A 12,897-nucleotide genomic window follows, 5' to 3' on the forward strand; every position below is an offset into this window, starting at 1 on the left:
CAATAGGAAGTAAAGGTCATTTATTAAGTGCTTGTGATGAGGCATACACAGAGAAGCAAAATATTGATGTTAGTGGGTAATGCTTTGTCATATAGGCAGTTTAAAAAAAATCAAGTACATAAAACTTTTTGTTTTGATATATGTCAACTAACAAGGAATCATATCCAAAAGTGTTACGTTTAATGTTGTCATTGGTTTGATAGTGGGTTCATTGTCTTGGGGGCTGGCTGGATAAAGATAGTGAGGATAAGTAACTCCCTTCATTCCTTAGCATGTGTTGTGATATTTTGTATAAGGCTGTAAACAGCGAGACTATGTCCATAATAATCTGTAATTAGCTTTGAGGTAGATTAGTGTCTCCAGGTTCTTTGGTAAGAAACGTCCTCTCTCGGGCCGCAGACAACGCTCGGCCTTGCTGAAGATGCTTTCCACGACGGTGCTACAAGCAGGTATGGTCAACGCCCTCTTGGCCACCTGGGCAAGGAGCGGGAAGTCAATTGCTTTACGTCGCCAGTAATGCAACGCTTCTTCATCCGTGGGTTCCTCTCGCAAGTAGATGGCTAGCTCCTGCTCCAGGCTCTTGGCCTGCATCATGGGTCTCTGTTTGATGAAAGAGAACAGCTTGCAGGGCCGAGCCAGCGACGACACGGGCGATGGCGGCGGGCCTGGAGACGCGCGGGAATGAACAAGTCGTTCTGCGTTGGAGTCCGTGGAATATTTGGATAATTCTTCGAGAAGAACTTGTCTGTGCCACTCAGGGTCGCTGCTCCACGTGAGCTTGAACTGGGGGTCGAGGGTTGTGGCGGTGATATAGAGCGGGTCCTCCAGGATCGGGGCGAGTCGGCGCTCTGCGGCCTGGCTGAGGCTCGCCATGAGAGAGGGGCAATGGGGGGTGGACGTCTCCGAGAGATGCTTGCGTAAGCCCAGAACGCATGGGAGTGCCAGACTGATGGATACATGTCTGTCTGTCTGTGTGTCTGCCTGCCCTTCCCCACAAACCATGTCCCAGGCTTCCATGAAAGGCTCCAAAGTGTCAGCGAGCTCCCTGAGCAGTGCCGTCTCTGGAACGCCTAGCACCATTTCCCCAGGTCCGCTCATCTCCTCCAAAACGTCCACAGACTCCAGCAGCTGACGAAGCACCTGCATCCCAACACAGATAAACCATTAGACAACAACCTCGCGATGCAACATTTGACTGCATCTACCTCAAGATATCCGCCACAGTTTTACTGCTTTAGGGCAGACCAAGAAATTGTAGCAGCAGAACGGATTGATTTGAGGATTTTCTTCCTTGGCCATCTTGCTTCAATATCAATCAACATCAGTATGAATCCCTGGATTGCACTGCAAGGGGACATTCAATTCAGACTAGGACAGATGTCAGAGTGAGGCGACTATGCCTTGAGTTGGGGTCCAGGAGCAGTTAGGGGTTAGTGTCTTGCTCAAGGGCACATCGACAGTGTTCAGGAAGTGAACTAGACCCTCTGCGGCAGGGGTCACCATCATGGTACCCACAAACACAAGGTAGCCCCCTAAGAACCACATGAGTGGCCTGCGGACCTATTTGAAAATTGTTCACCAGTGACTGGACATTGTGATTTCCTAGGAATAACAATATGGTGTGAGAACAAGCAAGAATCCCTGACAATGACTACGTCCTCTTTTGACCTTAGCTACCTTACCCATTTTGTGTTTAAAACGAATTCATAAGTTGCAGATAGGAAGCAGGAAAATTATCCCTGCGATAACTTGGGTAACTGTGAGAGCAATTAGTCAGCTAATATTTATACCTTAAGCTGGGCGGCCCAGTCTCGACTCGGTGGCGATGCGCTTCCTTGGCCCCAAATCACCATTCCAGGACCTTCAAACACCTGACTCAATTTCTCTGGTGGAACCAATGTTGTGATGTAGCTATAGAAGCGACCGGCTTTGGCCAGCGCAGAAGCGAGCTGCGTGCAAGAATGCAAACCCTCTCTGACACATAGGCTGAGAGACCGAGAGAAGCAGTCCACACGACAGACACCGAGACCCCGCTCCCACGAGTCTTCCCATGCTTCCTCTCCACCGTGACCGTTCCTAACGCTTCCCTCCGGGTGGTTACGGCTTTCGGCGTCGTCTTCGTCATCCTCCTCTTGGCAGAAACCGGGGAGACAGCATGGCTTCACGGTGGTCGTGGCGAGAAGCGGGTCAGCGACCACACGGAAGGCTCTTCCGGACACACCGTGAGAGTGACATACTTCGTCAAAATCGGAAAGAACCCGATTGCCAGTGAGGGGAAGGCACGCCAGGAGAGCTGAGCGCATCTGCCACTCCAACGACAGAAAGTGGCAGGTGACACCAAGGTAACTAAAGAAAGAGAGGTCAACTCATAAGCCTCGGATAAAACCAACGATCACGGTGCTAGTATTGTTTGTGTTTGCCGTCCTTACCCTAACGTGGCTGCGGATGAGGCCCTCCACACATCCAGGCTGAGGCTGAGGGCGTGTGCTGAAGCCAGGGCCTGACGGATAGTCAGCTGGGCCTGGTAGGTGTAGGCCGGGAGGAGCTGGTTCTGGATGTAGTACTGGGGATCCGGGGTGTAACGTGGCTCCAGAAACTGAAGCAGCACTCTGAAGCCGCAGTTTTCGACCATGGAAACTGGCTGCAGGTCGTGAACGATCATTTTAGCGATCGCCTCACTTATCATCACCTGTGGTTATAGTCATGCGAAAAAAAAGGTCAGTTATTTGTCTGGCCCTCCGTGGACCCATGGCCTCTGTTATCTACAGTCCACTACCTACTGTTCAAGCCAACACCATCTTTCGAATCCTGTTTGTCAGTTAAATGTGGTTGTTAGACGTCTATCATTCATTTAAATTGGATGGTAATTACACTGTATCGTCTTTTAATTTTTTAAAACACAGTATGTCCTCATTAAGCCTTCGCTGGCTGGAATACAACCCACCCGGTCGGTCGCTGGGCTTTTCCAGGCCGCAACAACGGGGCACGCTAAAGCGGCCACGCCGGTGCGAAGTCACTATCCACATGCTGGCGGTCACATTGGACACCCCCACCCCCCCTTACTCTTCCATTTTCCCTCTGTGACGTACGCGCACTCACGGCTGACAATGAGGCGCTCTGAAGAGGCCACGCGATCTGACAATCCAAAGGGAAGATACATTTTCCAGGTGTACGCGTAGCTAGTGAACTGACTGCGCCGGATAACCGCTGATGCGCTTACGTTCTTATATAATGGGGGAGGGGCAACTTATGCCGGACTCCAACACGTGTCACACGGCACGACCGAAGAACCCGGAAACTGAAGTGGTGAAACACCATTGAACACTGTATCGCCTCAATTCAGTACTGCATAGTTCTCGATCTTTGCACGTTTTCAGGAATGATCTTGTACAGTTTGTATAATGTACTTAGAAACAAATCTCTCAATTCACTTCACGTCTTTTTGCTTCTCTCAAGGCCTACTTTAACCACTATGTGACTTCACTTCTATCAGCAATGGGACGAGTTCTGTTTCTTAGGACCTTAAAAGAGAATGCACTTTCATTTTCGTCGGACCTGTTACAATGACAATAAGGACATTGTTAATCATATTGGCTGACCAACAATAACATCTGCATTTCTTTCCATCCTGTGACTGGTTGGTCACAGCAAGCCAAGTTCGACTTAATGGCGGAGTTGTGGCTCTAAATGTGCTGACGCGCCGTAGCCCACCTGACGTGGATCGTGCTTGTCAAACTTGCTCACTCCTCCTCCTCCTCCTCCTCCTGCTCCTCCGTCCAGGGTCCCCAGCCCTCCAGCACCTCCCACTCGGGCGCCCATAGGGAGAGCGTAGCGGCCATTCCCTCCGTTGGGCGCCAAAGTGTGCACGGCCGCAGAGGGGTAGCCTTCTCTCTTCATGTCCTTCCTTTTGACAAAGTCATCATACATGGCCTGGTGCTTGCGCTGCACGGGAGCCACAACAGCGTTACTGCGCTGACTGCAGGACCACACGGGGATCATTGCAGAATTGGAGGACAATTCAGCCAACGACATTTTGGAAAAACGAAACATTTAGTTTTTGCTTTTTTCCTTCAAGAAACACAGATAATAAGCAGTCATATCATTTTGATTCAACCATCAACATTGCACTTTTTTTTTTTTTTTTTTTTTGCAGAGCTCTTATTTGTTATATCATACATTTTGCTGCGTTTGCCACAACTCTGTTAACAGATAAACGGGCATCTAAAAAACCAAAAAAGTAAATCCATTTGCATGAACTTATTCTGTTTGTGAAAACTGCGGATTTCGGAATGAGTGACCCTCGTATCACGTGTTGAGCTTTCGGTGTGCTCCCGATTTCAAACGTGGACCTGACACTCGAGTTTTGGGAACAACCGGGCTCGTGTTTGATTCAAAACATGTCGGAAAAAGTTTTCCTAAACCCAAGCTGATGTTCACCAATACCTAGTTTTGCTTGAAACCCATTTTTTGGCGGCTTTCATGGAGGACTGATGTAATTTGGAAGGCTGAAATCAGAAGAGTTGGACTTTCTAAAATGATTTTTAAAAATGGATCAGAACCTTCTAACTTCCTTTTCATTTTGTTTCCAATAAGCGTGCTGGCAAGAGAAAGATTTTCCTGAATTTTTGCGCTCGGTGTTGCCATTGGACATTTAATTATCTGGCCTTGCATTCTTGTCATTACCGGAATCCAGATTTGACAGTTTGATTATTTAGTACTTTGGCCACTGTGGAGAGGAGCAATTGAGTGCCAGAGGATGATCTTTAAGATCATAAAAGTTGTCTTACGCTTGAAAAATGTGACCCCCCCCCCCCCTCCCCCTTCCCCCTTCCCTACCCCCAGCGCGTCACCTTCCTCTTCTGAAGTAATGGCTATACGCCCCTGGGCGGACGGGGGCCGGGGTGGGCAGAAAATGTCCTCCAGTTCGGGAATGACAATCTTCTTCGTTCACGTTGCGTTTTGGGGGAATTACCTTAAGGTGCGTGACGAAGTTGGACGTGACGCTGCGCTTGGCCTGGATTCTTGTGCCACACGCCTTGCAGTTGGATTCGATTTTGCCATTCTCGCCCTCGAACACAATATGAAAGTAATCCAAAATAGACACCTTGGAAACGGACGCCATGGGCGCAAACACTACCGGCAGTCTGCGCCCCAATCCCAAATCGAGTTACACGATCAAGGACGACGATGATGATGAGGATGAGGATGATGACGGGCTTGATGATGAGAGCGGTCCTTCGCCGGCGTGTTTACATCCCGGCCCCCCAGTCACGCAAATTAAAAAATTAAAAAATAACAAAATATATATATAAATATTTACATATATATATATATATATATATATATAAAAAGGGGTGCAACAAAAAGACACAAACGCAGGAAATGAATCACTTACACATCCGGCAAGCAAACGGAAGCGACTGCGGATGTGACCGGCAGCACAACCGCGAGGGGACGCAGGAGCCGAGAGCGCGCGCGCGTGCGCGATTGCGGAACAGGAAGTCCATGCAAGTGTAATTTCCGGTTGGCGCTTGAACCGATGCGCCGTCTCTTGACTCTTGACGTCACTCAGCGCGTTTCAGACAATATCGTCTGCTGTGTTGTACTCCGACTACTACTCGTACTGCAACTATGCCGCACAACTGTCAAAATCACGAACTGTGGCGGCAGCCGCCGTGCATGCTGTAAATTCACTCATTCGTTCAATAAATAAATGTTTAAAAACAAACCGTTCTTAAAGATTAAATGCCAGTGTAATGTGCCAAAACAAATACAACTAAAGGCACTTGTCAGGGATAGTTTGCAGTTTTAAAACCTCAAGCAAGATTTCCATGTAGCCTCACTTCGCTAACAAAAAGAAATGCTTCGACAAAATAGCAGTGCTAGCGGTAGTCAGCTAGCATTAGCAATTCAACAAGCTGACGTTAACCACGGCCGCTACGTTGGTAGCATGATTCACTCATCATAAAGTGTTAACTATAGCAATAAATGTTACCGGTTTGGCGTTTTGGAATGTACAATCGTGCTAGCAGTAGTCAGCTGGCATTAGCAATTCAACAAGCCGACGTTAACTACGGCCGCTACGTTGGTAGCATGATTCACTCATCATAAAGTGTTAACTATAGCAATAAATGTTACCGGTTTGGCGTTTTGGAATGTACAATCGTGCTAGCAGTAGTCAGCTGGCATTAGCAATTCAACAAGCCGACGTTAACCACGGCCGCTACGTTGGTAGCATGATTCACTCATCATAAAGTGTTAACTATAGCAATAAATGTTACCGGTTTGGCGTTTTGGAATGTACAATCGTGCTAGCAGTAGTCAGCTGGCATTAGCAATTCAACAAGCCGACGTTAACCACGGCCGCTACGTTGGTAGCATGATTCACTCATCATAAAGTGTTAACTATAGCAATAAATGTTACCGGTTTGGCGTTTTGGAATGTACAATCGTGCTAGCAGTAGTCAGCTGGCATTAGCAATTCAACAAGCCGACGTTAACCACGGCCGCTACGTTGGTAGCATGATTCACTCATCATAAAGTGTTAACTATAGCAATAAATGTTACCGGTTTGGCGTTTTGGAACGTACAATCAATTACTCAGCTTCCGCTTGCTAGTCTTATGTCCAGTTGTTAGCAAACGAGGAACGGGCATTTATTGTATTTTCCGGAGGTGAATATTCCAAAATAGTTTCAGCAAAGCTCCTGATTCTTGAATCAAGGCAACTAGGCTCATCTTGATTTTACAATTACTATTTTATATGTTCCCCCCACTGCAGATTTTATCAAGCACAGTCAACAACACATTTACAATGAAGCATGACTCATAAATCGAGAACAACCAAATTATCATTTGCATCTTCAGCGTCCTGGTCTGTCATCCTTTGTCCTCGTTCTCTCATCTTTCTCTCGAAAGCAGCGCTTTAGCTCTCGCCTGGTGTTTAAAATGAGCACCTGAAGAGTTGCAATCTCGGCAGACAGCTCAATTACTTTAAAAAAAGAGAGAGCACAAAGAATGGGCTTTCATTAGTTGTCCGCAGTGTAATCTACTACTTGACACATTCGGGCTGTACATCATCAGCGGATAATAATTACTATAAGAATAATGTAATAAATTCATTCATGTCATGAAAATTTCATTGGTTTACATGATCAGCTGATAACGGTGAGGCTTTTTTTTTTTTTTTTTTTTTTTTAATTTTGTTTAAATATGTCATTTTTGTTTTGTTTTAGAAAACAGAGCGGTTGTATCAGTCTTGGAAACATGAATATATATATTTTTTTTTCATTTTCCATACCTGGAAATTTATGAAATCAAATTCCATACTTTCAATTTTGCGCAAAAAGCCTGGTTCTCGAGCACAGGTGTCAAACTCAAGGGCCGGGGGCCAAATCTGGCCCGCAAAGTCATGTCATGTGGCCAGCGAAAGCAAATCATCTTTGTCGACTTCCATGACTATTGCTCAAATTCTCATAAAATCATAACAATAAATAGTCGCGTTGAGACATTGCAAGCATTTTCTGTTCATGGTAACTTGAACAAACTATTATCCTTGACTTCTGATTTCAAAACTAGGTATCAATTTGTTGTGTGGATGTAATAATGAGGTGACAAAACATTTGTATGGTTTCACAGTCAACGGCCCTCTGAGGGCAACCGTGACTACAATGTGGCCCGCGACAAAAATGAGTTTGACACACCGGTTCTAGAGGGAGCGCACACAAAAATGCATGTGGATGTCAACAGCTAAGGAAGGCATTTTCTTCTACTTGAACAAATTCGATTTGGACTTTGGTTCATCACCTTGCTTGAATGACAACTGGGCTTGTTTCAGGGATTGTGGCACCAAAATACCAAACCAATGAAGTGGGTTTCGCTGAGGATTCTGTTCGCTTTTTGAGGCTGGAGGGTCTTCAGGTGATGTTTTACGACTTAATTCTTCAACTGCTTCCTTTTCACCGCTAACGTTTTTAGGTTTTATTCTTCTTCTGATGCCTGTGGGGGGGACAAATCTAAAATGAAGAAAATGGTGTGAAACGATGTGACATACATTTTAAAATGGACCATAGTCCTACCTTCCTCTTGTGGGCCAATGTCTTCAACAGGTGCATTGGTGTTATGACACTCGCTATTATACTTTGGTGACTCACTGCAGAACTCGACATTTTCGTGAGCAAGTGTTCTGTACACACATAAAGTCAAATCACTACCAATGGAAAAAGCTAACAGTCGTCCTTTTTGAATCAGTGAGAAATGATTTAATATCTACATCATACTGGCTTTCTCACCTTACACAAAGAGAAACCAGTGGCTTTATCTCACTTGCATACTGAAGAGCTGACACTTGCTTGTTCCCCATGGAATATCGCGCCTTGGAAATGAAGAACCATCCCTGCAGAGAGCAGGAAATGGTGAGACTGCATGACACATGCGGAGCAAAAGGAACACATTAAAAACAAAAACGAGAGCAATATGCTGCCCACAATTACTGGTGCAGATAATGAATTGAACCTGGCTTGAGGATAAAAGACAGATATGACATGGTGGGGGAAAGCAGTGCGTACATATAACGCGCACACACAATGCTAACTTGTGGCCACAAAATACTCATTCGTGTCCCCGAAATACTGTGTGCTTGAAATACTCCTTTGTGGGTGTCATATCGTTCCTATAAACAACCTGGACGTCTCGGTAACCAAATGGAGCGCACCTTCGATAGAACATGCAGTACGCGACGTCCTTAGGGTAAAGCTTTTATTATTTATTTGTTTGTTTGTTATTTATATAAAGGCCAGACTGTCTTAATATATAAACGTTCTCCACACCTGCCGTACAACTTCTAGAGAAGGTGCGCTCGATTTGTTTGACCCAACTGCCGAGCACGGAGCCACCGCTTATCAACGAGCATTTCGTGCGCGGTGTATAATCTCCACTGTGGCCACAATTCACATTGGCTCTCCCATTAAATAGAAAACAAGGCTATCTTTGCGTCGCTACCTGCTCGATGAGGGAGTTGAGACGGGCTCGTTTTTCCTCCAGTAATTCCATCTGGACCATGAAAGCAAGCATCTTTTCATCCAGTAATTGAGCAGATTCGTCCATATCTTTTTTTTTTTTTTTTTTAAATGGATTCTCGTTAAGTCTTCGCTACCGTCTTTGGATTCTCGAGCACAAAACAGACAAATTTACTACGAGGACCCGAAACTACCGCAATGCGTCACGTGACAGTATATCACGTGGTGTATGCTCTGTCACGTGATATTGTATCGTAAATTCGATTGGTTTTTCACTGGCTGTCCTACGCAAAGAGTTCTACGCACAGACAAGTCCTGTACGATGCCTCATTGAGTGAGTTGGCTCCTTACTGCAAGACGTCACGCGTCCGCCATATTTAATGTGGCACATATTCCCTGTAAACCAACCCCAAGTAAATTGACTGAGCTTCAGAAAGCCACTTTCTTTAACAAAAAAAAAAAAATAGAACCTGAAACCGTTAGCCAAAAAAAAACGGTGAATAACATTGGCAAAATTATGTTATGTTGGTTAATTACAATCAGAAGTCATTCTCATCTTAACGCTTATCTGAGCGTTGAAGTCTATATCTGCGGATATCAAGGAACAGACGGTGGCATAACTATTTTTCCAATTTCTGAAATTACAAACAATTGCAAAAAAATCTGTTATATAATAATTGACGAGTAACAAATAACACATTTATATTTTATATACAGATATATATATATATCTATCCCATAGATTCGAAGCTAGGCAAGTGAGATTGTTGTTTGAAAATAATTGCACAGGGTGTACCACGTATAGGCTCCAGCACCCCCGCGACTTGTGAGGATAAGCGGCTTAGAGAATGAATGGATAGGTGCAAAACATCCAAAAAGAGCCCCCCAAAAAAGCCAAAAGAGATCGTTCCCATACCGGGAGTCGAACCCGGGCCGCCTGGGTGAAAACCAGGAATCCTAACCGCTAGACCATATGGGACCTACTAACAAGTAGTACGTGTGTGACTTTATATCAACTTCAATCAATGTATCAGTTCAATGAATATGAATAATGAACAAATGAATGTATCGCGTCAACTACGTACTGACGAAAGTAGTATATCAGTAAGTTATATCAAAAAAAAAAATTATCTGATTGTGATTTAGTTTTATAATGCCACATTTCTGATGGACGTTTATGTCACCCGGTAGCTCGCCGTGATCGTATAGTGGTTAGTACTCTGCGTTGTGGCCGCAGCAACCCCGGTTCGAATCCGGGTCACGGCAGGGTGAAAGTCCCTGACACGGCTTGGGCGGCTGTCTTTTTCTTGCGTTGTTCTGCTATCATTTAATCGTAAGCATCATAACTATTCCATTGTTACATGTTTTAGTCCCATTCAGATGTGTCCGTTTCATTGTTGTACGTTATGCACGTTACCTTTGGGATAGCTCGTATTTCAATGCATTCACTTTCACAAGTTGAGTATCATACATTTACCTGGTGGAACCGAAGGAAGTTTTTTTTTTCAGGGTGTTTGTTTGTTTTTTTTTTTGTTTTTTTTACGCATCGCAAATGTGCAGCACTTTCGTGGCATTGACTGATGTCTTTTCCGATTGGCGTGTTCCATCGATGACGTTCATGTTCCGAGACGACGAACCAATCGGCTAGCCAGTATATATCACGTGCTATGTGGCCCAACGAAGGGAGCAGTCTGATTGGTCAGCCGCGGGCTCTGCGTGTTTTGAGATTATTACTAGTTTTTTTTTTTTTTTTACACGCTGCACATGGCAGTTTCCTTCAACTGCAGCATTTCTTCTCAAGTTTCGGGTCTTTTGCTCTTCGTCACGAGTAAGCGCAAAAGACGCATTTGAAACGCGAAACCTAATTTTGTCTGCCAGTGTCATCACAATCAACCAGCTCGAAGGTAAATCCTACTCATTGATGAAGTTCGCTATCATAACGTGCACCACAAGCGAGTGACGTCCGCGTGCAAGCTATTGAGTTCCCTGCTTCCCATGTTCAGAACAGGTGATGGAAGCCGCCTCAGCCTCCTCCGCGCCTCTTCATCCCTACTGGCCCAGGGATCTTGTCATCCCCGCGTATGTGGCCAACGATCGATCCATGGCGGAGATCCTGACGTTCCTCTTCTCTGCGTCCTCCGCGTTCCTGCTCGGGACCTGGATGATCGCCGGCCGGCTGGGCACCCCGCGGCGCCTGGCCGTGTGCTGGTTCGCCCTTTGTGGCTTCATCCACAGCGTGGTCGAGGGCTGGTTCTCTCTCTACTACGATGTTATCCCAGGAGATCAAAGCTTCCTGTCGCAGTTGTGTGAGTCCAAAGAAGTGTTTTCGCTCCTCACAAAATGTCGGGCAACATCCACCGCAGACGTTTGAGCCATCAATTCAGCAATCCGTTTGCACGAATGCCCACTTCAGCGCCTTTCTGTGACTCTTCCAGTCTCTCTGTTTCTGTGTTTCTGTATAGTGCGCTTGTAATTGTATTTACTGAAGGGATCTTCTCGCTTCCAAAGGGGTCCGCATCGTACGCGAAGTTTTGCTAAGCGTTGATGCGGTAACAAGCATTTTTTTGTGTGTGCATAATTTGTCATGTCAAAAATGTGTTTTTGGATCTTTCTCGCAGGGAAAGAGTACTCTAAAGCGGACAGTCGCTATGTCATGTGAGTTTGTGATCAAATCATCCAATGTCTGCACGGAGATGTACCGATTGACTCCAAACAGGCTTTCTTGTGTGTCCAGAGCTGATAACTTCACTGTGTGTATGGAGACGGTGACCGCGTGGTTGTGGGGACCCATCAGCTTTTGGGCTGCGTTTGCCTTCTTAACGAACAAGCCCTACAGATTTGTCCTGCAGCTCATTCTTTCACTCGGTGAGAAGACTCGAGCGCCCGTTCGCGGTATTGCGTTGCGCCCGTTTCCTGTTATGTATGTCTGACGGGCCCATACTGTGCCATCCTCTTCCAGGCCAGCTGTATGGAGCTGTGCTGTACTTCTTCTTGGAGCACAGAGAGGGCTACGCTCACAGTGAGCTGGGACACCCCATCTACTTCTGGTTCTACTTTGTGTTCATGAACGTTCTGTGGGTCGTCATACCGCTGATGCTCATTGCGGACGCCTGGCGACAGTTGTCAGCCGCCCAGACGCGTTCGGATGGGAGAAAGTCTCACAAGTCGAAGAGCCGATAAGAACGAGAAAGCGCACCAAAGACACGTGACGATGCGAAACGGTCGGTCCCGTTTGATTGCAATGTTTGTGATGTGTGGGACTAGATCTTTCAATAAAACGTTTCACAACGAATTTTGTTTTGCATTTAATTCTGAATGTTGAAGCATAATTTCATCACGTGCCGAAATAGCTCAGTTGGGAGAGCGTTAGACTGAAGATCTAAAGGTCCCTGGTTCGATCCCGGGTTTCGGCATTTTGCGCCTCGTAATCAGCTGCTCATGCGCGACACCTAGTGGTCGTTCGTGACAAATACGCGCCAATCGGGAAGCCGGACGCTCAAAAACCAAGACAGGCACTTCTCGACAAATTCGAACAGCGCCAAAAGCTGAAGTTAGGTAGGGCAATTAAAAAAAATGTAAACTCTTATTACAGAGATGCACCGCACACACTCGGAGTGAAACACTCCATGATTTTCTTACAACACGTATAATTTTGATTATAGCTTACAGCAAACGAAACCCAAATTTCACCATATCTCGGAAGTAGAATATTACGTAACAATCATTGAAGAATAAAATTGAATTAATTTTGAATGTAGAAATTAGGCAGGCACTTGCACTAAAAGTATTTGCCCAAGTACTTTATTTAATTGCTTTAAATTTATCTGATCTTTATCATCTTAATTACTTTAAATGTATTCATATACATTTATTAAATGCGTG

The 12,897-nt window shown here is 45.5% G+C and overlaps 3 protein-coding genes and 3 non-coding genes across 10 annotated transcripts; 3 read left to right on the plus strand and 3 right to left on the minus strand.

The window, feature by feature from the left end:
- Positions 1–5: 5 nt before the first annotated feature.
- Positions 6–5,450, minus strand: si:dkey-109j17.5 (zinc finger BED domain-containing protein 4). 2 transcript variants are annotated; one of them, XM_061696432.1, is made up of 5 exons: positions 5,396–5,450; positions 3,712–3,942; positions 2,430–2,689; positions 1,791–2,346; positions 6–1,140 (listed from the first exon to the last, which is right to left on the minus strand). In XM_061696432.1, exons 2-5 carry the CDS (start codon positions 3,925–3,927, stop codon positions 313–315), a joined length of 1,860 nt encoding a protein of 619 aa, XP_061552416.1. In that variant the 5' UTR covers positions 3,928–3,942; positions 5,396–5,450; the 3' UTR covers positions 6–312. The 2 variants fall into 2 exon arrangements, with proteins under 2 accessions (XP_061552416.1, XP_061552408.1); XM_061696424.1 differs by lacking the exon at positions 5,396–5,450 and adding an exon at positions 4,973–5,139.
- Positions 5,451–6,852: 1,402 nt separating this feature from the next.
- ccdc115 (coiled-coil domain containing 115) lies at positions 6,853–9,227 on the minus strand. Of its 3 annotated transcripts, none has more exons than XM_061696524.1 (5): positions 8,999–9,227; positions 8,290–8,393; positions 8,077–8,183; positions 7,805–7,996; positions 6,853–6,989 (listed from the first exon to the last, which is right to left on the minus strand). In XM_061696524.1, the coding sequence occupies exons 1-5, from the start codon at positions 9,101–9,103 to the stop codon at positions 6,862–6,864; spliced, it is 636 nt and encodes a 211-aa protein (XP_061552508.1). In that variant the 5' UTR covers positions 9,104–9,227; the 3' UTR covers positions 6,853–6,861. The 3 variants fall into 3 exon arrangements, with proteins under 3 accessions (XP_061552508.1, XP_061552517.1, XP_061552526.1); XM_061696533.1 differs by having other exon boundaries at positions 8,290–8,418; XM_061696542.1 differs by lacking the exon at positions 6,853–6,989 and having other exon boundaries at positions 7,884–8,013.
- A 695-nt stretch (positions 9,228–9,922) lies between these two features.
- trnae-uuc (transfer RNA glutamic acid (anticodon UUC)) lies at positions 9,923–9,994 on the minus strand. The gene has a single exon. It is a non-coding gene; the product is annotated as a tRNA-Glu (tRNA).
- Positions 9,995–10,209: 215 nt separating this feature from the next.
- trnah-gug (transfer RNA histidin (anticodon GUG)) lies at positions 10,210–10,281 on the plus strand. The gene has a single exon. It is a non-coding gene; the product is annotated as a tRNA-His (tRNA).
- Positions 10,282–10,784: 503 nt separating this feature from the next.
- ebp (EBP cholestenol delta-isomerase) lies at positions 10,785–12,296 on the plus strand. 2 transcript variants are annotated; one of them, XM_061696512.1, is made up of 5 exons: positions 10,785–10,919; positions 11,019–11,321; positions 11,634–11,670; positions 11,750–11,880; positions 11,975–12,296. In XM_061696512.1, the coding sequence occupies exons 2-5, from the start codon at positions 11,027–11,029 to the stop codon at positions 12,193–12,195; spliced, it is 684 nt and encodes a 227-aa protein (XP_061552496.1). In that variant the 5' UTR covers positions 10,785–10,919; positions 11,019–11,026; the 3' UTR covers positions 12,196–12,296. The 2 variants fall into 2 exon arrangements, with proteins under 2 accessions (XP_061552496.1, XP_061552486.1); XM_061696502.1 differs by having other exon boundaries at positions 11,024–11,321; positions 11,732–11,880.
- Positions 12,297–12,355: 59 nt separating this feature from the next.
- On the plus strand, positions 12,356–12,428 carry trnaf-gaa (transfer RNA phenylalanine (anticodon GAA)). The gene has a single exon. It is a non-coding gene; the product is annotated as a tRNA-Phe (tRNA).
- Positions 12,429–12,897: the final 469 nt, after the last annotated feature.

The sequence above is a fragment of the Phycodurus eques genome, chromosome 1, assembly GCF_024500275.1.
Source record: "Phycodurus eques isolate BA_2022a chromosome 1, UOR_Pequ_1.1, whole genome shotgun sequence".
Lineage (NCBI taxonomy): Eukaryota > Metazoa > Chordata > Actinopteri > Syngnathiformes > Syngnathidae > Phycodurus > Phycodurus eques.

What these genes read in the sequence shown, in the direction of transcription:
- si:dkey-109j17.5 (XM_061696424.1), bottom strand. Translation starts at nt 5,122, where the DNA reads ATGGCGTCCGTTTCCAAGGTGTCTATTTTGGATTACTTTCATATTGTG. An exon ending in ACTTCGTCACGCACCTTAAG is followed by an intron (nt 3,943 to 4,972) that starts GTAATTCCCCCA and finishes GCTCCCGTGCAG; the next exon opens with CGCAAGCACCAGGCCATGTA. An exon ending in ACAAGCACGATCCACGTCAG is followed by an intron (nt 2,690 to 3,711) that starts GTGGGCTACGGC and finishes CTATAACCACAG; the next exon opens with GTGATGATAAGTGAGGCGAT.
- ccdc115 (XM_061696524.1), bottom strand. Translation starts at nt 9,103, where the DNA reads ATGGACGAATCTGCTCAATTACTGGATGAAAAGATGCTTGCTTTCATG. An exon ending in CTGGTTTCTCTTTGTGTAAG is followed by an intron (nt 8,184 to 8,289) that starts GTGAGAAAGCCA and finishes ATGTGTGTACAG; the next exon opens with AACACTTGCTCACGAAAATG. An exon ending in CATTGGCCCACAAGAGGAAG is followed by an intron (nt 7,997 to 8,076) that starts GTAGGACTATGG and finishes TCCCCCCCACAG; the next exon opens with GCATCAGAAGAAGAATAAAA.
- ebp (XM_061696502.1), top strand. Translation starts at nt 11,027, where the DNA reads ATGGAAGCCGCCTCAGCCTCCTCCGCGCCTCTTCATCCCTACTGGCCC. An exon ending in GCGGACAGTCGCTATGTCAT is followed by an intron (nt 11,671 to 11,731) that starts GTGAGTTTGTGA and finishes GACTCCAAACAG; the next exon opens with GCTTTCTTGTGTGTCCAGAG. An exon ending in GCAGCTCATTCTTTCACTCG is followed by an intron (nt 11,881 to 11,974) that starts GTGAGAAGACTC and finishes ATCCTCTTCCAG; the next exon opens with GCCAGCTGTATGGAGCTGTG.